Source organism: Stegodyphus dumicola, chromosome 7 (genome assembly GCF_044657685.1).
Source record: "Stegodyphus dumicola isolate Sdum_Otavi_A_Nest chromosome 7, ASM4465768v1".
Lineage (NCBI taxonomy): Eukaryota > Metazoa > Arthropoda > Arachnida > Araneae > Eresidae > Stegodyphus > Stegodyphus dumicola.
Window position 1 is genome coordinate 195,500,723 of NC_140774.1, and position 27,714 is coordinate 195,528,436.

General features: G+C 31.3%; 1 protein-coding gene across 1 annotated transcript in view; it reads right to left on the minus strand.

The window, feature by feature from the left end:
- Window positions 1-521: 521 nt before the first annotated feature.
- Window positions 522-27,714, minus strand: part of LOC118185369 (ATP-binding cassette sub-family F member 2) — a 69,929-nt gene continuing 42,736 nt past the window's right edge. The window contains exons 8-15 of the mRNA XM_035355207.2: window positions 25,771-25,866; window positions 17,449-17,568; window positions 15,627-15,716; window positions 15,412-15,522; window positions 12,613-12,675; window positions 6,027-6,155; window positions 4,286-4,489; window positions 522-1,376 (exon numbers count right to left, since the gene is read on the minus strand). Coding sequence (XP_035211098.1) covers window positions 1,257-1,376; window positions 4,286-4,489; window positions 6,027-6,155; window positions 12,613-12,675; window positions 15,412-15,522; window positions 15,627-15,716; window positions 17,449-17,568; window positions 25,771-25,866 — 933 coding nt within the window. The 3' untranslated portion in view covers window positions 522-1,256. The remainder of the gene's footprint in view (window positions 1,377-4,285; window positions 4,490-6,026; window positions 6,156-12,612; window positions 12,676-15,411; window positions 15,523-15,626; window positions 15,717-17,448; window positions 17,569-25,770; window positions 25,867-27,714) is intronic.

Sequence of the window (27,714 nt, forward strand, 5' to 3'; positions counted from 1 at the left end):
GATTATCATTGCTTTAGCAACCGTCACCAGCACACCAGGTATGTATGAACTCGTCCGGCAATCCTTCATCTGTTAGCGTTGGCTGTGCAATAACCTCCCTGGCCGCACCTACGAATAATTCCTATAAAACTGTTTAGTCCTCTCTTTTCTGATACTGAAATGTGATGAACTGTAATCCTGCTTTATGTCAAATATATGTTTTTAGACTTATCTTTTTCCCTTTCTGTTTTACTCAATGTCACAACCTTCATAGCTATTTTTATGATTTTCTCCCACTAAACATGGTTTGCAATCCCATGCTCTATGCGAACACTCCTCTGAATTTGTCAGTCGAATTCGGAAACATCCTGTATATATTCATAGAGCTACTCGGTAAAATTTGATGTACATCATCACTGCATTGTCAATGTGTTGGTAGCATCTTTACAAATTTTCAGGTATGTCACATCTAAGTTCAATAGTTATTTAATAGAATAAGCATTTATATCAACATTTCAATATATGAAAGAAGATACAAAATGTAAGTCAAAAACAGGAGCTCTTGTTTTATTCACTTCCATTTACAAATTATCACATTTCCATGTTTCATAATAGAACAAAAGCTATCATAAAAACAAGTCACAGCTTATGTACTACAAATTCAGGAAGAACTTTCACTCATACATGATTATTGTTTATGTAAATCTGAGCATTTTAAAAATATGTCATTTTTCACCTACAACTTAATACACATTTTTTCACAAATTTTTACAAACTCCCCACAAACGACTTTAATCAAATTAGATTTTACTTTTTATCAATTAACAAAAAATAAATTACAGCTAATTTCAAATTAATTTTTATTTAACTATTTATAATGCTCCCTAAAAATATAAGTTACAGTTATTAGACAGGACATTATTTAATAAAATATACAAAATATTTTAAAAAACATCATGGCAATTTAATATTAAAGCACTTAAGGCTAAAACTATTTAATAATTCTAGGTAACTATAATGAAATAAGGCATTGAAAATAGTTGTTTAATTTATATGAACAGCAAACAAAATCATATTCAAATTAATTTCCATTCATGTTTAGCCATTTAATTTAAATAACATAAGAAATCGGTTTTTAAATGCAGACCAGTTGTCAAACACAATATTTAATATTTTAAAAATAATATTTGTGCACATCTAAATAAAAGGTGTGTTAAGTATGAGAACTGCAGCTGACGGAGGTTGAAATATAAACATGCTTATTCTTTGGTATTTATCTATAGTGGCTTTTCTAAATCCTTCATAATTCTTTTACGTAAATGTTCTTTGTAACTTTGTATAGTGCCAGTCCATTTAGTTACAGTCTGATTTTCACATACCCAGATTTCTTTTGCCACCTACAACAGGAAAATGCATTTATGAGAAACCAGTTCCATATCCTCGATATAACAGATGCAATAATTATCAATATTTAATACCTTGGAATTAGATAATATAATTTCAATATCCATAATACCTGTTTTCTCAGAAAAAGCAATGGCAAATAATACAAAATATAACATTCTCTAATGATAATGCAATACTTTTTTTTTTGCATTAGCACTGGCAAAATTTTCTTAAAAACAACGATTGCAAATATAACATATGGCAAAAATTCTTATACAAGAGACTTCCTTATATTTCTTCAATATGATAAATTATTTTTCTTTCAGCATTATTACACAAAAGATGAACCAAGTCTTAAGTAATATCCAAGTAATAAACAGTGATAAAGAAAATTCATTTAAAAATTTCTATATTATCAAAGGTAATGTGTAGTTTATCAGTTTGGTTTGAAGTAATTGCATAATATTAAAAATAATGTCAAATTAAATTAAATTAATCAAAATTGGTCAAAAACTTAAAAATCAACAGTTTATGTGCAATGAACTCGCAAGTACAAGCCCATATATATTTTCAGAAACAACTATTCAGTATGTCTATGAATCATGTTTATATGGTTTCAATAAAATATCAAAAAATATTAAAAAAAGGCAAAAACTCATTCAAGAAATAAATTTACTGATATGAAATTTTGGCATGTTGTTAAATCAAAGGTGCTGAACAATACAGCAGTACTCGTAAACAATACTCGTAAAATAGTGGCACTGCAATCAGAATGTGTCATTTGTGAGGTGTAGTGTACATTTCAAAGTTTTCCTGTGATAGTAGAGTTAGAAATCTGAGATAGCCAATTCGTCAGAATGACTACCAGGCATCGGTTGCTGAAAGAACTGCAGTGGAGGCCAATTAGGGAGATTAAAGGCAGATCAAAAGTGATAAGGAGGTTAACCCTTCAGCAGTTGCGAGATTAAACAAGTCTCTCTTTCCAAATACATGCAATATCTGTCAGTCTTAAGTTTGTAATGCAAGCTATGTTCATTTGCACCCAATGCAGTGCATAACTGGAATGAAAGCTGAGCTTGTTGATGACCGTTCCACAGTTCATAGAATTTATAGCTGCAAATTCAGCATCTAAAATGTTCGGACAGCACTTTGTCAAGTGCCAATGACCAAAATTTGTGATTACATGCATGAAGGAATAGAATCATAGCTTTAACCCAACTTAGGCTACCAGAAAGATGGCATCAATGTCTACAGCACACAGAAAAGTGATATACACAAGAGGTGTTGGTGTTGGTGTATTTAATTATGGCAAAGCACACGAGGGCTATCTGCCTAAGGGGAGGGATGCCTTCGTGGAGGACTTTCTAAGGGAAACTGGCTCATATACACGTTACACATGGGGAAAACCACAAAAACGCCCATGCAGCCAGCCCGTTCGCGGGATTCGAACCTCGGACCGAACTACCAGTGTTCAGCAACTTTACCGCTTGGCCGCTGGTGGGCCCATATATATATATACACACAAGAGGACCAGCCGCCTGTGTGCCAATCACCTCACATCACAGGCGAATCTGTCCGAGACGAACATGTTAACATTAATCACTGACTGTTTTTCAAAAGGCCTTTTTCTTTACAGATAGATTCAGCCTCCAGGCTGACAGTAGTCATTGTTTGATCCATCCATGAAAGAGATTCATGCAAAGGAAGCAGCGTTTGAGGTGGTACCTCACTGAACAGATGCCCAGATCTCCAAATCTTCCCATACAGTATTATTGTAACTGCTCGAGATCTGTACAGATGGCATTCTAATGATTACTGCTGCAATAGATAGTAATTTCATCTTAATGATGACAATGCAAGACCACACAGGCATTATATTATGCAAAATTATTTTCAGTAGCACACCATTCAGCCAGCTCTATCATCAGAACTAAAACACATTGAGCATATCTGGAACATTTTAGAAATATGTACTGCTGCTCTCAATCATCCGCCTCAAATCCTTGCAACATTTACAGCTGTTTTGCAAGAACAATAGCTTTCATTTCCTATCAACCTCATTAACCACATAACTAACAGCACCACACATTATAGTATGCACTACATCACTACTCGGGGTGATAACATTCCATATCAATGGTACTTTTCCCTTCCAAACTGGCACACTCAATGTGTTAATTTCACACACTTCAATTTCTAAATTACCATAATTGTCTGGTTAGTGATGTTATTTTGCATCTTATTAGCTATAATGTGGCTCAGTGTCATTAAATCAACAAGTAACTTCTTAAGTTATAACCATCTTAGTGACTTTTTTTTTTTTTTTTTAAATTTATGGAAGCCACTGTGATTGACATTAATAATACTTGCTGCACAAATCCAGGTGTATGTTGCTAGAGTGTAAATGTACGTAATGAACATGGGATTCTAGTTTATGGTATTTAGACTTAGCTTCAGATTCAAGAAGATTACGAGAATAAAATCAGACAGAGTCAAATTTATCAATGAAAAATTCTAAAGATTTCAAAATGGTATCAAAAGAAATTTTTGGAAGGGGATATGGCAGAGTTACTAAGTAAATACAAACAATCAAATGAGTCAATTTTAGTTTAAAATACATATTCTAGATTATTAAAAATATTCCATTCTTTCCAGAATACATGTTTAGTACATATTTTTAAGCTCAATAATTATATAAATGTTAAACAAATAGTTTTTTAATCTTAAGTTTTCTTTTTTTTATGGATAAATATATTTTATATAAAAAAATTATTCAGCTTAGCTCAAAAAAAAAGTGCAGCCCACAGAATTTGCCTAAAACTGGAGAACTCAGCTTTGAAAAGTTCAAATATGTGTATCGAAAAATAAAAACAAGGGGGAAACTAAAAGGTTATATATACACTTTTTATATTGTACTTACCTGACTTATAAGTCTAAAATCGTGGCTAACCAGTACCATGCCTCCTTGGAAATCATTCAGAGCTTCAGCTAAGGCATCTATAGTTTCCATATCCAAGTGATTTGTAGGTTCGTCAAGAAGAAGTAAGTGAGGAGCCTGCCACGCTAGCCATGCAAAAACAACACGGCATCGCTGACCATCTGATAACTGTCTAATAGGGCATATCTGAAAGAAATAAGCTTACTTTGAAGTTGTAATTTCACAAAAGCTACCTGAAATACATGTTAATTTTTATTTATTTATTTTATTTTTTCTTTTGTAAATAGACAGTTTTGATGGATGTTCTTTTTACCTATCACTGCCTAATTCCCAAGAGTAGAATAACTAGTTCCAACTGAATTTCAAGTTATTTTTTGAGATACTGTATTTTTTGAAGAAATAAGTAAAACCTCAACTACATTTAAATAAATTATTTTATTTTGTACTTTTCTTACTATTCAGTGCTTGAAATAAAACTGAAAAGGTTGTTCTCTCAATGATATGAAAAAAGAATGATGTTTGAAACTCGAAAGCATTTATCATGCATGTGGAACAAGGCTCTGAAAGTGTAATAAATTACATATAATTATTAAATAATAGATACTATCATGTTACACAGATCTGTTGTATTTCTCAAAATATAATCCATTTTCAATAGTAACCCTTACACATACTATTACAAACATATATAGTTTAATATACTATAAAAAACCTATATAGTTTAATATACTAGACTAATATACTATTAAAAACCAGAAATCTTAAGTTTTACTCTTGATTTTTCTGTAATAATGTTTATATTAAAGTTCACATTTAACAATTTTTTAATAGAAGCAACAGTATTAAAAAATTAATATTTTAAATAATCAGCTTCTCACACAATTTTAAGCTCAGCTTCCAGTTAATATAAACATTAATTATTACTTTGCAGCATATTTTGGTGTTAATTTAATCATAAACAAAGGTAAGGTGTGTGCTTGATTTATGCAAAGAAACTGTTTTGTCAAAGCAGCTGATTTCAAATATAGCAACAAACTTTAGGTTTACAGTTGTCCTCTTTGCAGTGTCGTAGAACCTACTTAGTTCATCTGCATTACTGTGGGTAGAAATGACACTATCTGGTGCAATCTCCGATTCCTACACTCTGTATATTTTGCTGACCCTAAACATTTTGCCCCACTGATTATACCAGCTCTAATGCTAGCTATAAGGCATTTTGTGATAACTTCAAGATAATCTTATACTGGCACGCTAAAAAATTTTTAACACAATGACTTTGGTAATTTTATATAGCATCTGCTGCTTCTGATATTCAAGATTTTTTTTTATCTGGGAATTTAAGAAATTCATTTAAGGCCATGTTTTATGAAATATCCTTTACTGCCATTTTACTTTAGCTACCGACATTCTAGAAAGATAAAAATGTTAGACTCTCTGGAATGAAATCTCAAGTTTCATGTACATGAAAACTTTATTCTGATCTATGTGCTGATGCATAATACATAAATAACAGATTTAAAACTTAAGATAAAATGTAACTAAAGAGATTTATATGATAAATACAATACTGTCAAATAAATGCATTTTTAACGTACACTTCTATTAGCTTAGAGACTGTTAAACGATAAACAAATCTAACAAAAAAGTATAAAATCATTTTAAATAATTTAGTAATTTATTCTAATATTCATACTGAAATCAAACGCTTATAAGTAAAACTTACCTGTTGACGACCTGTTAAGCCAAACCGTCCTATTATTTTTCTCATTTCTTCTTTTTCCTTAATTTCTGGAAAGCTATTCATCATATATTCTAATGCTGATATATCAAGATTGAGTAAATCTGTTAAATGCTGCAAGACAGAAGGGGGGGAAGAGTTAGTACTTGCTAGTATTAAAGATTAATTATAAAATGAAAAATTAAGAAAGTACATGTATTAAACTATACCTGCAATTACACTGCCAATAATACCACCTATGACTATTTTCCAACCCCACCATTGGCCAAGTGTTTAAGACCACTGAATGCCAGAAGTCTGATACCAGATAAATAAACTTGTAAGTTATATGATTGGTTTTCATACTGTTCACCACGTTTGAAGTGATTACAAAACAGTATCTCTTAAAAAGACTTCCATGAAGGTCTTCCCCTTTTGCCATATTTAAATAACCTAACCAACACCATTTTCCTGTAAACATAGCAGCAGGCCTAAAAGCTGTTCTGGATTCTGCCAAAAAAAATGTCCTCGTCTTTGTGGGAATAATAAAGGAGGACAAGGATGGTCCCTTTCCAATTTTTAAAAAACTATTGTTCAAAGTTGTTAGGCTTCTTTTTCAGAAGATTTCATATGGAAGTCAAGGCACTGGATAATAACATTGATTGATGTAATTTTGAATAAAATTGTCAAATAATTCCAATCATAAATAAAAAAACACATTCAATGTAATCTGCTGATGTTAAAAAAACAACAGTTTGTTGCCACTGTTAGAGCAAGTACTGGCTACTACGAATTCTTGAATGCCAAAATATCGCAGGTGCTGTAAAAATCCAAAAATAATCAACTACAAAGATAAATTCAAAAAAATCTGATGTGTACACCACATGACTTCCTTGTACGGAATATTAAATTAAACGCATTTTTCTTGCATTTCATTTAAATTTATTAGATTGAATTAAATCTACTTCGCCGACGGCACATAAACCACAATAGAATAAATGCATTCTTTAAAATTCACTCTAGTATTTGTTTATCATAGCGACACTCTGGCACTAGATTCACTTAACAGTATTATATTTCATTCATATTATAACTCATAATGCACAAAATTTATATCATTTAAAGAATAGAATTATCTAATCGTTGCCACATGTTCTATTCAAATACTATAATAAAGCTAGAATGATGTATAAAAGAAATTAAGCAAACAAAACAAAAAAGAAACAGTTTTTCACAGACGATTGAGTATTTCTTATTCAATTAATTCAGTTCTCACTTTGCGAGAAGGCAAAAATACATAAAAACACAAAATATCTATATCAAAAATTACGAAGTAAATCTCAAACACTTATTTCCTTGATAAAATTCCAGAAAGGGATTAAGCCTGATTTAATTGGCAATAATAAATGAAGGCATTATCTTTGTTGTTGCGAAGCTAAGTTTCTCTAGATTGGCAACAAATTCACTAGTCTGCTGTTTCAAATGTAAATAATCAATGGCCGCCATCAAAAAAAGGCTTAGCAACACTTAAAAATATTGCATACAGATTTACTAAAGGCATAAAAACCTTAACCGGAAGATAAAAACAACAATAATTCAATCATTTTTAAAGCAAAAAATGTACAATTTGCAAACACATGAGTAAAGAAACTGAGATCACTGAGCCGGGTAACAGAGTGGATATATATATGCGTTTGGTACTGTCGATTGCAACCAAAATACGAGGTGTACATCTACATGTTATAGCAGTCCTATATACAAAATTTAAACGTTCTGAGGTTACTCGTTTTTGAGTTATGCGAGATACGTACATACATTCGTACAAACGCCACGAAAAATTCTCTTCAAAATTAATTTTAAAGCAGTTTTATAATTTTTTTTTTTTTTTTTTTTTTTTTTTTTTTTTTGAGGAAATGAGTCTTTTATTCTGTTCTTACGTACAAATATCATGCAAAAACATCGTTAAATTGCATTCGATAGTGGTCAAAATGGATATTTTCGTTGAAATGTGCTGCCTGAAACTTTTCACGATTACAATACTTCCTTTTTACTTCATACAAGGAAGTAAAAATGGATCACATAACATTATTCAAAGTAATCTTACTATTCACAAATCCTTCAAAATCCTACACTTTACAATCAACACATTTGTTATTTGCATTTTATGTTGTACCCAATTTGAACTGAGCACATTTAATAACATTTTCATATTTCAAATATATAGTCCAAAAAAATTATCAATGTTAAGAAATAAGTATTTCTAGCCAGATGCAGCTATTCACTTGCAATCAGTCTGTAAAAAAAACTTGAGGGATTAATTTTGTCAGAATTATATCAAATAGCAAAATTATACAGTATATTAATAACTCGTAGTGGGCCCACCAGCGGGCGAGCGGTAAAGACGTTGAACACTGGTAGTTCGGTCCGAGGTTCGAATCCCGCGAACGAGCTGGCTGCGTGGGCGTTTTCGTGGTTTTCCCCATGTGTAACGTGTATATGAGCCAGTTTCCCTTAGAAAGTCCTCCACGAAGGCATCCCTTCCTTTAGACAGATAGCCCTCGTGTGCTTTGCAATAATTAAATAATCCAATCCAATCCTAGTGAAATTGAAGAAATTGCTCAGTAAATACTTGAAACTGTAACAGAAGATGCAAAGGGATAGTAAAAGTTTACATGAATGAATAAACGACTTTTTTTCAAGGTCCTGAATGCAGAGGCGTAGCTAGAGGAGGGCAAGGGGGGGCATCTGTCCCTGGGCGCAGAATCTAAGGGGCGCCAAACTGATGTTACGATATTTTAGAATTAAATGTTTTCCATCCTTGGCAAGCAGTAGGGGGCACGAAATCTTCAGTTGTCCCTGGGCGCTGAAAACTCTAGCTACGACTCTGCCTGAATGTTTAAATTATAAACATTTTGCTGAGCAATATCTGGCTGGCAATGTTAGTATGCAAAACCACACAGGTACATACAGATTACATATCTTCTTCTCAAAGGTGGAAAGAATTTTCAGACTGATGAAGTATTAAATCATCCAATTACGCAGAAACTTACTGCATTATTTATTAAGAAATTTTGGGTTTTAGTACAAAATAAAACTCAGATTTTTTTTATACAAAGAATGAACCTCAATAACATATTCAATTTTATTTAGTGACCTTTCCGGTAACTTTATATTTAAATTCATAGAACTGATCTTTATCAGTAAAAAACTAACTCAAGCGTGATTTGACAGCATCTTCATTGGTGAAAATTTTAACCATTTAAAAATTTTACAAACATCAAAATAAATAGTAATCTGAGGGTGTAAGGTCAGGGATGCAAGTGGATGTGTAACATCATTTCCAAACCAAACTCCAGTAATTTTGTCGGGTGACTAAAGATGTGCATAGTCTAGCGCTATCTTGGTGGAACACTACTGATTTGCCAATTCTGGCTGTTTTTCTTTAAATACTTCACCCATGTTCATAAGTTGTTCACTGTAGATATCTGAATTATCATTTAACTCCTTAGAAGCAGCTAAAAAAAAAAAAAAAGACATACTTTCATAATTCCCTTCAAACTGATAGCACAATAGTTTTTTGGTGGATATCAGCTTTGGATGTGAAAGGGGCAGGTTCATCCCATTTTTACCAAGATAGCTTTTGAATGGCATTTTATAATTCTCTTTTCATCAGAAATTTTTATTCATATCAAAAATGGATCATTGCTGTTTAAGTTGAACCATAGATGTTGATACAATGAGCTAAATGAATCTCTTTTAGTTAATGTGGAACCCATCTGTCAAGTATGTTTTATTAACCTAAGGGTTTTAATATGCTTGTAAACTGCTTTGATTAATACAAAACATTTTCAGAAATCTCTCATGCAGTTATGCATTGGTAACTTTTGCAAAACCAATTCTAACAAACATGTTCTGTTATATAATCAACATCATATACTTTACATCTTTATCAGCCTCAGCAGCTTTTACACTTATATGAAAATAAAAGCAAAATATGGCAACACTGTTCATTTTTGCATTCCATGTTAAAACTGACACTAAAATAACTGCTGTAAATAAACTGGCATGCAATTTACTTCTAGAATAAGCTAAGAGTGACATCTATCAAATGCTGAATTCAATAAAATTATAATAATGGCAGTTGTTCTTCAAAAAAGAATATATGTGAAAACAATCCCTGTAAAAACAATCACTTCCCTTGTAAAATTAAAAATCTAAATTACCGTATTTGACAGCATATAAGATGCACTTTTTTTCCTAAATTTGGTCTCAAAAAAGTTACCTGAGTCTTATATGTGAAGGTAATTCATTCAATAATTGTTTATTTGGCTTTTACAAAACATGAGAACTAAAAGAAACCACGCTATTGAAACTTTTTTTCCTTGTGTGTGGCCATCTAAATAAGGGTGCGTCTTATATGCCGTCAAATACGGTACTTTCGGTTCCCGAAAGCAATTACCTAAAATAAACTGAAATGTGAGAAACCAAAATTACTTTCTAAACAATCCAACAGACATTATAGAAATTAATGAAACTGTTTCCAATAATCATCGATTAAAAATCTGAATGTGGGATATGGCATGCAATGATAAACACTGATATATAATAATTTTTGTATGATGAACTGAACAAGAAAAAATACAGATGTGTACAGACAGTACAGTAAGACAATTAGATTTAAAAAAAAATTAATAAGATAAATTATGCTGAAAATCAATAGGGGGTGGGAAAATGGAAGTTGCACAATTTAGGTTTCATTAACTTAATAAATTTCATTGATTACTGGTAAACATTTTCTTCAGTAAAGATTAAAATCAAAAACCAGGAGATCCTGTGATCTACCAGGATCCTGGGAGATGTGATGAAGAAGAGCTGATAACTATATGATACAAGCGGAACCCAATGCCAGTTAAGTTAGATTTACAGTAATGAATGTTACAACAAAGAGAATTATACCGCTGTAATCTTTCTCTAATAATGATGCAAAAACTACAATTCATAGGCATACATATTTTAGTCTGATGACGTACAGAACAAACATAAAAAATTTCGATAGAAAAATAAGCTAATTCTCTCTCATTATATCAGCAACAATGGCACAGTTTTTAATGATTTTCGTTTTTTTAATCAAATGGTAAAAGCTCAAGTCCATATAATATTTTGCCTATCTTCAATTTTAGTCAAATAAATGCAGCAAAAAAGTTGATCAGAATTAACACGAACAAACACACAAACATTCTTTATATGAATAGATTTTGTAAAACTTACAAATTTATACTTAACAAACTCTATGATTTGAAAGTGAGCAGTAATAACACTTTTCAAAATAAAACATTTTTATCTCCAACGCGTGAAACTGTTGCCACTCGGAAAAATGAATATGAAAATTAGTGCTTTCAGAGTTTTTTAATTACTATTTCGGCCAATTAAGTCGTACAAAAAAAGGAATAGTCGAAATGGCTTCCCACGAATTTTTAGAATCGGGAATAATGCATTTAATGTTTGGCAATGCTATTTTTATTTCATCGTAAAGCTTAGAACTTTGTTATTAAAACACCCTAGGATTTGAAAGCGAGCAGTGGCAACAACTTTCGAAATAAAGCAGATTTTCATCTCCAGCTTGTGAGGACTTGCCACTTGGGAACTATCGTTTTTCTGGCTTTTTAATTAATATCTCTGATTTTAGCTACTTTTTTCTTTTTAAGTGGACGTCGACCTTTTCCAGGACTCAGAAAAGAATTGTAGAAAGTTTGGTGACAATAGCTATAGTAGTGACTAAGATAATAGTGAACAAACACACCGACTTTCTTCTTTATATATAGAGATTAAGAGAAAGTTGATACATTGGAAAATTTGTGTCTCAAAGAATGAAAAATGCAAAAATGAGCAAATTAAAATTGATGTTGGCGATGCTGATCATTATCTCTGATATTATAGTTGCTGTGATAATTATTCCAGAGTAGACAGTTAACTAACATTAATACTCGAAGTTCTGGTCGGCTTGTAGAATAACCAGAGAAAAGAGGCTTACACCGTGGAAAAACATATGAATTAACCATCAAAACAATGGTTGAGGTCATGCTATTCCAACATGGAAAAGAATGTCTGACAAATAAGAAGATCAATGCTTTACTCATTGGATTTAGTGTCCTAAGACTTTTATACTTTTCCTAATGTAAAATCTGCATTGTTGAGACAGTGAATGAGATAAAGATGAAAACAGTAGCAATGCTGATGAAGTTAATACATGAAGATCAGCAAAGATGTTTCAAAAGAAAAATTACATCCAAATAAGTGTAGATAGAGGAATATGAAATATATCGGCATATCTGCGACAATTAATCTGAGAGATTTAAAAACAACCCTTATTTCACCTCTCGTACTGCTCTTCAGGAATAAAAGCATGTATCATACAAAACTTTCCAAACTTTTTCACCCATTGTGGACTTGAAGAATTAAAATATGTATATTATGCTAAGCTTTTCATATTTTTTCAAAAAAGTCTCAAATTCAAAACGATTAATAAATCCAAATATATTATGATTACAATAACATCACATTTTAAATATTAAATGCAAATGAAACAACTAACCTGGTGATACCTGGCAATTCGTAAATGGGAATGTGTCCTAATTAACCCATCGGAAGGAACAACCTGCAATTTTAAAAGAAAAAATTTTACTTGCATACAGATAAAATTATTAAAAAATTATGCAACTCATTAATAATATTTCAGTTAATATTTCAGTCAAGAGAATTTCAAATGGACTTTTTTCCCCCAGATAATTTACGACAGTAGAATCTTTGGAACTGACTGTCTGCAACTTCACAAAAAAGTACTCATGAAACAAAGCACTACATTGCCGACAACTCGCAATGTTGCCAAAAAGTATTTATACTACAACCCAGGTATGGGCATAGCACATATTTATTTTAGCCGGTGTATAATGCTGAAGTGGTGCGATGCCATGTTTGTGCAATTCTCAGTTTTTTTTTTTTTTTTTTTTTTTTTTTTTTTAAATACAGAAAAAGACTTACTGCGTACATCAGAAGAAACACAGCACCAAAATCATCTCTTTACATCTCGAAAATGTTTTTATATGATTAGTATATATATGAAATCATACACTGTTGTGTTTTTCAAAATGATTATACAGTACAAAGTCTGAGATTTGAACATCCAATACCCAAAATGATCTAAATAAAATCGAGACCTCCAGATCAATAGCAACCTCTTTCCCCCTTTTTAATGGCTTAACCTGCACATTTGATATTTTTCCACAGTAAACCATGTGGAGAGTCCTGATCCTTAGTTTCACTTTAGTGAAGAAAAAAAAACCTGGTGAATCATTATTTCATATTTTTGGCTTTCACCATCTATTGACCATCAACACACTGCAGCTTGAGAAATGACTCATGTAGCGATGTCTAAACACAACTCTTTATATATATATATGGTGCGATCACCCCCTGGTGGCGAAATGGCTAGCGTGTCACGCAACTGCACGGCAGGTCCGGGGTTTGATCCCCGGGCTGGGCAAGGTCGACTCAGCCTTTCATCCCTTGAGAAGGTAGATAAAATGAGTACCAAGTTTGCTTGGGGACTAAACACTGTGGGGTGCTGTGACAAGCTGACCATTTGCCCAGGCCATATGCTGATGCACTCCGGGACCCAAGGTCAAGAAAGCAAATTTCAGGGCATTGTACAACTACGGTTATTGCGCCACTCAGTTTGTTTGGTTTACATATATATCAGTAACTAAAAAGCATGGCAACCTTTCGACATTATACTTGGTGATGATTACAGACTTCAACTAACTGTGCTACAAAGTTTTCAGTGTGTTGTGAGGAGAAATTTAGCAGAAATTTCTTTCCATATAGAAAAAATTATTTTTAAATGACACTCATACACCCAAAGATTAAATTTATTTATGCTTGAATTGATAATAATTGATTTGTTATACAGATAAGACCAGGAGTGGTGCCAGAGCTTGTTCAAGCATACTCAGCTGCAGTAGGAAAGACAAAATTTTTAGAATTTAAGAAAGGCAAAGGGAACCAAAATTTTAAGAATTTAGAGAGGCTCTTGAGAGCAGAATTTCAGACCCACATAGACTGCACCAGGCCACAAAAGCAGGTAAAGGGTGGTATAATTTACAAGCCACATATATTGCACTAGAGGGCAGAATGACTAGTGATGACCCTGGAGTTAACGTATATGTGCAAATTTATTTATTCACGACTCGGATATGACTTACACATATATGGGAAATAGACATAAGTATAAATAACTAAACTAATATAATTCAGGTTTAACTGCATCAAAGTGAGACAAAATTTAGCGGAACAACGTACCATTAGTCACCAATCTCATGATCACCAAGCTTTAGAGCTAAGCTTTATGGCTTCATGATGATAGCCAAGAAATTTTTTGAAGCTTTTTTAATATTGCAAACAAAAAGCAAAATTTTCGAATTAATGGAATTTGTGAAAAAATATGGAGAAGTGATAAATGAAGATTACATAAAAGAAGTTTCTCATTCCCTCTCTCAATCAACTAACAGTTGGCAAAATCTGCAGTATAGCAGCTAAATCCACAAAATATCACTACTGATAGTGAAGAAAGTGATAAAGAGATTGTTGACAATGAACAAATTTTGACTAACAATTTAATGAGAATTCTTGACATTGCAATTACAGGATTTAAACAATAGAAATTTTTAATTTTAAGCATCAGCTAAAAAAAAAACGTATTAAACAACTTACATTGAAAGAACATTTAATAAAGTAAACAAATAAATACTGAGGTGTTCCCTTTGTGTGTGTGTGTGTGCATTAGTAAATTTCTATTTCTCTACTGTTATAAATGTTTCATTATTCCCTGAACTGCTATTTCACATTTCTAATTTTATAATTTCTTTATGTCATCTTACTAAACCGATGATCTAATATCTGGGGGGGACAAATCTGGAACTATCAAAGTCCTAACAACTCTGGATCTCAGACTTTGTACTGTAAATATTTGACACAACATTAAATTTTTGAAATAAAATTAGCTTACTACACAACAGCTACAGTATAAGTATTGATATCAAACTCCTCATAGAAATTAGAAATAGTTTTCCGACAGCTGAAAGGTAATTTTATATACTTTAAACATTCTTCAAAATTCATCTTAATTTAAATTATAATATTTAATATTAAAAATATATTATTATTATCAATATTAAGACATCTTATTTTTAATTCCTTAAAAGAAATTATTTGTAATTTTCTTTTCCCATAATTGTAATTTCCTTGGTACATTTATCAAAAAAATACCTAAAATTCTTACTTTATAGTTATTATTAATAATTTAAAAAGCATAATCCAGTATTAATATAAAACTCACTTCAGCACATAAAAGTTTCAATAAAGTTGATTTTCCAGCTCCGTTAGGACCAACAAGAGCAATCCTCGAGTCCAAATCAATACCAAATTCAAGATTTTTGTAAATCCACGGCTGAAATGAATGAATTTCTATAAATGCTAAAAATAATTTTTATATAATAAATTCTAAAGTCACTGTTACAAAATCATTAGCAGTATTTTTAAAAAAACACATACCCCATCATCCTTATACCTAAATGAGACATTCTGCACCATAATAACTGGAGGAGGAATTGTACCACAGTCTGGAAAGTAGAACTGAACAACCTTTAAAAAAGAAAACAATTATCAAGGCATTAAGAAAACAAAAAAGAGGAGGGAGGCATTCTTGCACCAGAAACATTTAAAATGTTACCACATAGACATTACAAACCAAACACATGAGACACATAACCTTTATAATATTTTATTGGAGCTTAAATTCTACATTTATAGTGTCAGAAAATTTTAAATTTTATTCTTAACAAAGTTATATATATATATATATATATATATATATATATATATATATATATATATATATAATTTTATTTTGCATTTGGCAAACTCAAGAAATAGCCATGAATAATAGATAATTAAGACTACAGTCACAAAGGAGTATAGACAATTTCAAAACTTACTAGGAAAGTTACAACTTTGGATACTTTTCTGTTAACAGGTCACCAATCATAAATGTATCCATCAAAGTACCAAATGCAGTAACTTGCTTATAGCCCCTCAAACAGATATTCAGTGACATCCTTAGGAATAAAGGGAGGAATAAACATAGATCCTATAATTTTCCCTTCAACATTTTCAGTTGCTTTCTTTTTAAAAATTTTTAAGTGCTAATTTGATATTAAAAAAAGCAATCAGTACTGATTACTTAATAAAGCAATTGCCAAATGATGAAAAGTCACAATGAAATATAATTTATCTTGCACGCTTATGATCTTTTAAATTTGTAGACTAAACAATCTGTCACCCCCCCCCCCAAAAAAGGTTCGCAGGGAAAGCAAGAGGCAATAAAATACAGGAAAAGAAAATAACAAAAGAGAGTTGATTCAAAAATCTTAGAAAAATTAAAAGAAGATATATTATTCGGAACTGGACAGTAATAAGCAACAACTTTGTGCTGATTAAAAGGGCTTATCAACAAAAACTGCAAATAGCTGGAAAAATTGTTCAAGAAAAAAAACCTATATGTATAATAATTTCAGAACAGGAAATTGGACATAGCCATCTGTTCATTAGAAAAATTCTGTCACTGAAGCAATATTGTTTTAAAAACGTCTCTGTGGCAAAAAATGAATTTCTCATTAAGAATCATTGTGCAGACTGACTGCCAACAGTTGCTGGCTTCAACAAAATATTATATTTTCAAAAATCACTGATGAAATAGCCATTACAAACTAAATTATTGACATTTAAAGGTTTTAACAGGGATAGTTCTAAAGACGTAAAACAAACAATAATGGTTATATTGCATAATGATATCTTTTTTAAGGAGAAAATCCATCATTAAAATAAACTACTCATTATGACAAATATACTTCGAAAAATCAATAAATATGAATTTGAAGTGAAATACAAATCACAAGTCATAGATGATGAGCATCAATTTCACTGAAGAATTTAACTGAAAACATTTTAATAATCACTGCTGGATAGTGGCATTAATTTTGCCACATGAAATTCAAAAGGTATAATAAATTACATCCATTTTCTGTTTAGACTTACTGATGTAACAATCAAAACCCTCAGAACTTTGAAAATCAAATTTGAAAATCAATTTAATTTAGTATTTCTCAATTTGTGATCCTCAACGCTTGCTCTTGTGGTTGTCCAAGATTCCCCAAACAGATGGAAAATAAATTTCAAATTAACTGCACTTAGCTTAAAATATACATATAACTGAATAAGCTCTGTAAGATATCCTTTTTAATTTTAAAGATTGCAAAACTACTGAAAACAAAATACTTAATTACAAATGAGTAACCTTAGCAACAATTTATATTACCTTTTCAGTTACAACTTTTTCTGTTAAGCCACCAGCTACCATTTTTGCCATCGTTTTTTCTTTACTTTGTGCTTGTCTAGCTAACTTAGCACTTCCATGTCCAAAACGGGCAATATAATCCTAAAATATATATTAAATATGAGAAATCTCCATCTCTAAGAATCTAAAATTAAATTATTGACGAATATTTAAAATGGGAGAAAATTATGCACAGTTCATTTGCCCTCCATAGTATTAGTTCATTCATAGTTCATTCATTACTCACATTTTAAATTATTTAAACATTCAACATTGTTAGCTAATTCTGTCTTTAATCTGGCTTATATGGTCATAACTCATATTATCTCAAAACTATGTTCTTAATAATAATGGATTTATAAAGTCCAAAAGAGAATTAGTTATACTGTTTTTCAATATTTAGACAATCAGAATGTTTCATGCAATCTAATCCAGTTTACTAACTACATAAGACTACAAATCCAAAAGCTTGCTGCCAGACCACCATGTGCCATAAATCACTCAAACTCGGCCTAACATCAATTATTATCTTCAACATATACAGTTTCTAATAAATTATTCAACAAAAAGAAATTCTTGAAAGATTCATTTATGAATTTATATGTCTGTAATTAGGTTTAAATTTTCAAAATCCTGATAACTGAATGAGAGCAAGGAGAAAGAAATTTAAGTAGAAAGAAATTTATATTCTTTATTTCATGTACATTTATTTATCTTGTTTATTAATGCTTTCAACACTTTAGCTACCATTTCTGCCATCCAATGTTTTGTGGGTTACCTTTATTTATTAAATATCATGTTCTTCGCACTTAAACCATAAAATTCAGTTCAACAGCAATATTACAAAATAATTTTAAAACGAGCATATCTTTAGAATTTCCTATACACAGTCTCACATGCTGGAGATAAAAATGTCACCCCCCTGTACAGTGTTGCCATTGCTCATTTTGAAATCATTGAGTTTGTTAATAACAACATAATTCAATCATTTTTAAAGCAAAAATGCACAATTTGCCAACATATAAGAATATATATATATATATATATATATATATATATATATATATATATATATATATATATATATATATATATAAAAAACTGAGCTCATTGAGTAGAGTAACAGAGTGGGTGTATATATATATATATACACTTTTGGTGTGGCCTATGATACCAAAAAGGGAGGTGCACTACTATATGCTATTGCAGTCCTATATACAAAGTTTCAACATTCTGAGGCTACTCGTTTTTGAGTCATGCAAAATGCATACATATGTACACACAAATGTACAGATGCCACGGGGAAAAAATCTCTTCTGAATCCCTTTTAAATCAGTTTTATAGTTCATTTGAGGAAGAAGAGTCCTTTATTCTGTCCTTACATACAGATGTCATGCAAAAACATCGTTAAATTGCATTTGACAGTGGATAGTTTCTTTGAAATATGGTAACCGCAATTTTTCGTGATTAAAGTACTTCCTTTACTTCGTACAAGGAACTAAAAATGCATTAGCTTTCTTGATCAGTATATTGCGATTAGCAGTGCAGCCATTTAAATCATTGATCCCAGGTCCAAATTTCAAAGAAGGCATGGAACTTTGTAAACATTCACTGTTTTTCATCATGGAGGCATTTAAAATAATCAAGCCAGAAGTCCCCTTGAGAGGTTAATCCTAGGGAAAATTATCTACATCTACAAGTGGAAATGGGCTATATACGAGAAATTCACCACTGGTTATAAAGGTACAGTCTCCCTGCGCTAGCAGTGCAGTTTTGCTCCCATTTTGAAACAGAACATTCCAAGGAACAGATCTGAGAATCTCCTATCCCTCTTCTCCTACAACCAAACCACTAGAGGGGGCTTTCAGCTTGTCAATATTTTAAATGTCCCCGTGCCGAAGAGTTTCTACAGACTTACAAACATCCATACCTTCTCCACGATTCCAATCCAGGCTTCAAGATACAACCTACAACACTAAACACTACCTCATCAGGGCAACTGGAGAAACAAGTAGGAGATCCTTGAGTCTCCCCATGTTAATCCAACAAAAAACTTGGGATGCAGTTGGACAAAACAGTTCTGTCCCTCATAAGATGCCCAAGGCCTTGGCCAATGACAGGCAATCTCTTCCTATCAGTCACGATGAATTCGTAGACCTGAACTAGAATATATTCAGATAAGAAGGATTAGTAACAATAAATTAATAATGACAAAAATTATTAAATATATTGTTTTAATTTATTAGAGAATCAGGATATTTCATCCGCTTCTCGAGTTTAATCAGTGTAAATTCCAATGCACCAGATCAAGCTACAAACCCTAAAGTTCACTGCTAGACCACGATGCACAAGAAATCACTCAAACTCGGCCTTGCATCATCACGTTCTCTAACAAACAATTTTGTTGCGAGTTACTTAATAAAACGGAGGGGGCCAGGGAACTTACATTTCTTAGACCTGCTATTTACTAACAGTTCATATAAAAATATAAAACTTAAAAGATCCTAAAGTCCTTAACCTTTTTATGAAAATTAAACCAACAAAAGAAACCCTTAAAATGCTGAAATATTTTAAAGTGGTGAATAGCATTTTAAGCTACACTGAAGGATAGATGCTAAAAATAAATTTTCTTATTATCATCATCATCATCAACAATATTAAACCTGTGGTTTAAACAAAAAATCAAAATCTCTCTTCAAATAGAATTACAAATCATTTACAGCTCATATGAGTATACTTTATTTTTGTGTGTAAGAAGTGTTATAATAGATAGCTTATTATAAAAAGTAGGAATTTATTACAATAAAATACTTGAAAGTTTTCTGCCTCAGGAAAGATGACATCACATGAAATGTCACAAGAAGAAATTCAGTTAGATTCACAGTACACTGAGAAAAAAACCATGAAAATTCAAGGATTAAACCCAAGAAAAATTTGCATTGTTTTCTAGTCCTACATATTCAGAACTGACTAGTGCTTATTATACAAGGTACTTTTAATATATTAAGGATATACAAATATTCATTATTTCAAAAAATATTTATACACTGAAGACAATGGTGCATCTACTGAAAATACTGACCTGATATAACACCAACATCTATCTTAGACATAAGTTACATCCAATTTAATTCAAAATATTTACATTCATTTTAATTCAACATATCTTAACTACCTTTACAGAATTACTGGAGTAAATTTTTAAAAAAAGGTCTAATTTTAAAAAGAAAAGTACTGTAAAATTTAAATTTACACACTGAAACCACAACCAAAAAATCTTACAAAATTACATGTAATTTATGATACAACACAGATTACAGAATTTTTAATCTCTCTTGATGCATTAGCCTCTCAAAAAATAAACAGCTTTTCATTATTTAATTAAGTATTGATAGTAATTACAAGATCGTTTGAATTTTCATTTTAAAAATAAACACAAAAAAATATTTCCTTATTATTTTCGAAAAACCTGAAATTTTGCTAATTTAGAATTAGCTAGAACTGGTTAGAAATGAAAAATATAGCATGGCATCTTCATTGGTAAGAGATATCAGAATATTTCATGTGGTTGTAGAATTAAATTGGTGTAAGTGAGTAAACAAAGTATAACAAATGTCTCTATTTCTCTGTTCTATTTAATAAATAACATGGTGGAAATAAACATAAAAATTAAGAGAAAAAACAATTTTTAAAAATGCCTTACCAAAACTTAAGTAGGTAAAATAAACAATTTCATACTGTTAAGTTTACCCATAGGTCTCGTCCAGAGAGCTTCATTTTAACCCAAATAAAGTAAAATGCCAAATTACACTAAAAATTACAAATCAGTATGATTATGTTGTAGTGACTTCCTTTCTGTTATTTATTTAAAATATAAACAACTCCATATACAAAAATTTCTCATCAGCAATAATCGCTTTAAGGATTTCGGCACAAAGCTTTTTTTAAGCAGGCTCAGCTATTAAGCGAACCCACAAAAAACAAGCTCTCAGATTCTCGGCCTGATATCATCATTTGAGAAATAAATTTATGCAATTAAATGCATAAAATAATCAACTAAGATGTAAGTCTAGCTCTAAAACAACCATGCAGATTAGCAATGTCCATAAAAAAGTTCTAAATGAATATTACCAAAATCACATTATAATCTATTTTTACTTTATTAGTTTTTTTGACCTGAATGGTCTGACTACAATAATTTTGACTACAATAATCCTCTAACCACCTGAAGATTTTACTAAATCCCATTGTTCTAAAAAATACCAGGGAAAAATGAATATTTTTTGGATTATTCGAAAATACTCTTATCATATATATTTTTTCGCTTTTTTCTCCCCCCCTTTTTTTTACATGCTGTTTTAATTGCCCACATATATTTTAAAATACACATGCATGTATAAGCATTAGAAAAAATATTTGCAGACATACATAAATGGCTTAATTGGCTGAAGGTTAAAATTTTATCATTTATTCACCAAAAATTATGAAGTTTTCAAACTTACATAAGTAAAATTAGATAGCAGTTGGTAGTTTCAAAAGAGAAAGCTTTCTACATATGCCTATTCATTAAACAGAATTAAAATATATATCTTAAATATTCTACCACAAAAATATGTGAAAAGCTAGACAAAAGTTAAATTATATATTATATTAAAAATTTGTCATTAAAAAATATGTTAGATATCAGCAAAGGCTTCTTAATACTTTCGGGGAAACTGGAAAAAGCATTATCAAATTAAGACTTGCTTCTCAAATTAACCTTTTAGAATCATAGATCTGTACAAATAATTTTCAATATCCTCTTAAAATATTTCATGGTTGTAAACACTAAATGCAACACTTTACCTTGATCTATGCTTCAGTTAACTTTCAGTTAAACAGTTTAATCCGATTTTCCAGAAGATGTCAAAATTAAGTTATCATATTATCTTTATAGTCAAAATGTGCATTCAGTGTATTGTTTTTAACACTTGGATAATCAGAATGCTTCATGCACTTCTTAAGTTCAATCAAAATAAAATCCAATGCACCAGATCATGCTACAGACCTTAAAACTTGCTGCCAGACCACAATGCACTAGAAATCATTCAAACTTGGCGTTACATCATATGTTCCCCAATATATACAATTTCTAATAAATTATTTAACAAAAAGAAATATTAAATGTTTTATGACTGTAGATGTCTCTAATTTGATTTCCATACAGAAACCTATGTTATATCAAATTTATTTATTTCTGCTCATGTTTATTTTATTTTTAATACCTTTCAACATTAAAAATATGTAGCAGCTGTCCTAAACATTATAGCAGTTAGGGCTGTAGCTGCTAAATTATTGGGGCCAGATTCAAATTTCAGAGAAGGCACGAAGTTTGTAATTATACAGTATCTTCCCATAATGGAGGCATTTAAAATACCATCAAGCCATAAGTTTCCTAGAGCCATAAGTTTCCTGATCATAGGGAAAATAGCTAGGAGATCCTTAAATTTGTTCCCGAACTGATTCCGATCAAAACTAGGACAGATTGGCAAGCCCAAGACCTTAATGGCAGACACTCTCTCCCTACTTCTATGATGAATTCATGCATCTGAACTAGATTATGTTGAGATCAGAAAGATGAAAGATTAGTAACAATAATTAGTAATGGCAAAAATGCATTAAATAAAGTATTTTAATCACTAGAGAATCAGAATATTTCATGCGCTTCTCGAGTTTAATCAATATAAAATCTAGCACCAGATCATGCTACAAACCCCAAAGCTTGCGGCTAGACCACAATGCACTAGAAATCACTCAAACTCGGCCTTATATCATCATGTTCTCTACCAACATTTCTGTTATGAGGTATTTTATGAAAAGATTAGTAACAATAATTAGTAATGGCAAAAATGTATTAAATACATTATTTTAATCACTAGAGAATCAGAATATTTCATGTGCTTCTCGAGTTTAATCAATGTAAAATCTAGCACCAGATCATGCTACAAACCCTAAAGCTTGCTGCTAGACCACAATGCACTAGAAATCACTCAAACTCGGCCTTATTTCATCATGTTCTCCACCAATATTCTGTTATGGGGTATTTAATGAAAAGGAAAATCCAAAAATAAAAAATAGTAAGATTTTTAAGCTGATATTTACTAACAGTTTCATTATAAAAACTATCCTAAAGAAATCTTAAAATCCATTTACTAAAATTAAATTATCAAAAGAATTTCACCTCTTCAAATTCTTAAATTGCTCAGATATTTTAAAAGATGAATGGGATTACACTTTAGTGTGGATAGTAAAATTACTATCATCATAATCATTATCAAACGTATGGGCTAAATCAGAGAAATCACAAAAGAGAATTTACACACACAGGCAAAAGTAAATCACAAAAATGAATTATAAATTGTTTACAGCTTATATGAGTACATTAGTCTGTTTCCGCAAGAATTATTATAAATAGCCTGTTACATAAAGAGGAACTCGCACAATAAAATATTTGAATGCTATCTACATTGGGAAAGATATCATCATGTATATCATTCTTATGTAAAATCTCATAAGAAGAAAGTGGATTAGATTCATAGAACAGTTAAACACATGAAACCACAGAAATCCAGGCAGCCAATGCATTCCACTTTTAAGGATTAAACACAGAAAAAATTCCTAGTGTTTTGTAGTCTTATGCATTCAACACAGATTGCTGCTTATTATGAATGATATTTTTATATATTAACGATATTTCTAAAAATAATTCATGCTAAAGATACTGGTGCATCAACTGAAGACAATGCTCTAATATCAATATCACTATTATGTACAGTTAGGTAAATAAAAACAATCCAGTTTTTAAAAAATTCATAATAATATAGGTATATATTGTAAAATTACACACTGAAACAATAAATAAAAAAATTTACAAAAATTGAAACTAACTCGTGGAATTTTAAAAATCTCTTGAAATGTTAGTTGCCATAAAAATGGATAAATTTCTCTCATTTAATTAAATACTGACAAAGATTGCAAGTTTTTTTTTTTTTTTTTTTTAATCTTCCTTTAAATTAACACATGCAAAATTACATTTCTCTTAAAATTCTTTACAAAGTTATAATGCCTAATTGGAATTGAAAATATATAATATGCTATTTTCATTAGTTAGAGAGAGCAGAATATTTCATGCAGTTAAATCAAAAGAAGATTCTATGCATCAGATCATGCTACAGACTCAAAAGCTTGCATGCTAGACCACAATACACAAGAAATCCCTCAAACTTAATTTTATATAATAATGCTCTCCAGCACTTTCTTAGTAAATTAATGATTTTAGCAAAAATATCTTTTTTTTATAACTTATTTATGAGATTCATCTAGTACAGATTTTTTTTAAGAGATTAGGACATGAATAGCTGATAAATTAATTATAATAAATAAATGCATACAAAGTCAATAAAAGGTGAAAATGCCATCTGGAAAAGCCAAAAAAGGCCGTGGAGCTAGTGAGAACAACTGTGAAGAAAACACACAAATGTCTAACTGCAGGCAGGTGTGAGACTAAATGTGCAGAAAACTATACAATTAAATTCACAAACTAATCAACTAAAATATAACTATAGATCTAAAAGAACTGTTCTGCAGATTAACAATTGCATAACAAGCTTTATATCAATTAAAGCTCAAAACAAATGGAACCAAAACTATGTTACACTTTGGTTTTACTTCAAATATTTCAATAGCAGAATGGTATATTAATCTCTCAACTACCTGAAGATTTAACTAAATCTGAAAGTTCTCAAAAAATGCCATGAAAAAGAGAATTTATTAATTATGTATCTAATAAGTTCCTGTCACATCATACTTTTTTCCTCTTTTCCTTTTTCACATACTGCCTTAATTGCTCAAATACATTTTGAAAATCATATGTATATATTTAAAGGTATTATAAAAAATATCCATAGACATGCATATATGGCTTTGGTAGGTTCACAGCCAGTAGTTTCAAAATTCTAATGAGAAACCTTTATATATATATATTCAAAATCACACACAGAATTAAAAATATATCTTAACTATACTGCCACAAAAAGTGTGTAGAAAACTAGATAATAATACAATGATACCTGAAAATATTTGTCACTAAAATATATTAGATCTCAGTACATGCTTCTAAATACTTTCATGGAAACAGAAAAGCAGTATCATAATTAAGATCTGCTTCTCAAATCGGCCTTTTAGCATCATTGATCTTTCCAACATTTTTCAATATTCACTTATAAAACTCTTCATGATTTATAAACACATATCAAAACACGTTACCTTCATATGTGCTATCTGACTCTGCTCCCAGTTGTACCGTTTCATTTGATTTTCCAGAAGTTCTAAACGAGTTCGAACAAATGTGTCATAGTTACCCTAGAAAGAAATACACTTATATATAAATTTATCAAAATGCTTAATTTTTAAAGTAAAAATCACAAGTCTATGAAAGTAAATGGTATTGCAAATGCTATATAAAAAAAAGCACTTTCTGATGACCTTCACCCCAACTGAAAAATCACAAAGAAGTATCAAGAGACAATGCAATATGCTGCTAAAATACACAGAAATCCCGACACCAAGAAGGAGTTGGGCTAGGTAAAAACAAAATTTGGGAGGAGTATTTGCACATCTGAAAGATGAAGCATCTTCAGCTTTTATGCTAGACGAATAAGTGAACATGCAAATCACATTTAATTTAAATATGCAATGTAAAATTTGTATGCTTTATTTGTCTTCCTAATAACACACAGTGAGCAAAATTTGAATCAAGAATGTCTTCAAAGAGATGAAGCAGCATCAGCAGTTTAATGAGTGTGAACCAAATAATAAGGCTGTGAGAAGTTGGATTTTCTTTTTATGACACTGCAAAAAGACTTCAGGGATGTATACAGAGTGCTTGTATGCTAGTAGCAGTGGTCATAAGAATTTACAGAAGAAAGCAGCAGTGAGGCCAATATGTGCCACCACTCAAAGAAAAGACTGCCATGTTTGCCACACATATCTGAAGCACATCAAACTACATCTCCAGCATCACCAGAACAACACAGAAAAGTGTAACAAATCAATTACTTGAGGGATAGCTCGATTCAAATGCTCTGTTGTGGCACTGCCACTAACTCTAGATCACCCCCATCAGCAACTTTGGTGGTGATAAGCAAAAGCTCATTGGAGGGCAGAGTGGAAATCAGTTATGTTCTCATATGAGAGTTATTTCTGTCTTGATTCAGTGATGGCATACGTTGGTTAGAAGGAGGCCAGATGAGCTCTTGGAATTGGGCTGTTTGCAATATAGATACATCAGATCTACACCAGGAGTATTGGTCTAGTAAGAAATTTCATAAAGCAGGAACACTCTTTTCATTATCTCACATACCTTGGCAGCAAATTCGTACATCACACTGATGATTGCACAGGTTATGGTAAAATTCTTGAGAAAGCAGGGTGCATTTTAAAATAATAACAGGATAATGCTCATCGCTATACTGCTGCTATCAACAAAGGAGCTCTACAGTGTCAGCATGTTGTCTTTGCCTGCTAGATCCCTCGATCTTTCTCCCTTCAAATACAAATGGGCTTGACTGGACGACAATCATCAAAATCAAATCAGCAAATACCATTGCTGATTTGACTGACCAAGTGCAACATGCATGGAACTCTATCCCATAAAATGACACATACAGCACCTGTACAACACAATGCAAGTGCATTTACATGCTTGCATTCAACGTGATAGTGACTACTGCAGTTATTAATGTACCACATTTCATATTTGAACTGGCTCTTTTCATGCATACTTTTATAAGGCATTTCTCCCACCTTCCTAGTATGCCTTCGTGGTGTTGTGGTCTGCACGCTGGGCCGGTATTCCAGAGGACCGTGGTTCGATTCCCGGCGAAGGCGTTACTAATTTTTCATCTCTCCTGCTTCTGAAATAAACCTAACGACTCTACAGTGGCACCCGAACTAAAAGGGTGATGATTCTCCTTACCCAGGATTTGGCAATTGGTTCCCCTAAAAACCCCAGCTGCCCTTTAAAAGGGGGGATATATAAGGTATTTCTCCCACCTTCCTAGCGTGCCTTCGTGGTGTGGTGGTCTGCATGCTGGACCCGGTATTCCAGAGGTCCAAAGTTTGATTCCCGGTGAAGGTGTTGCTAATTTTTCATCTTGCCTGCTTTCAAAATAAATCTAATGACTTTACAATTTAACCTGTGATCTTGAA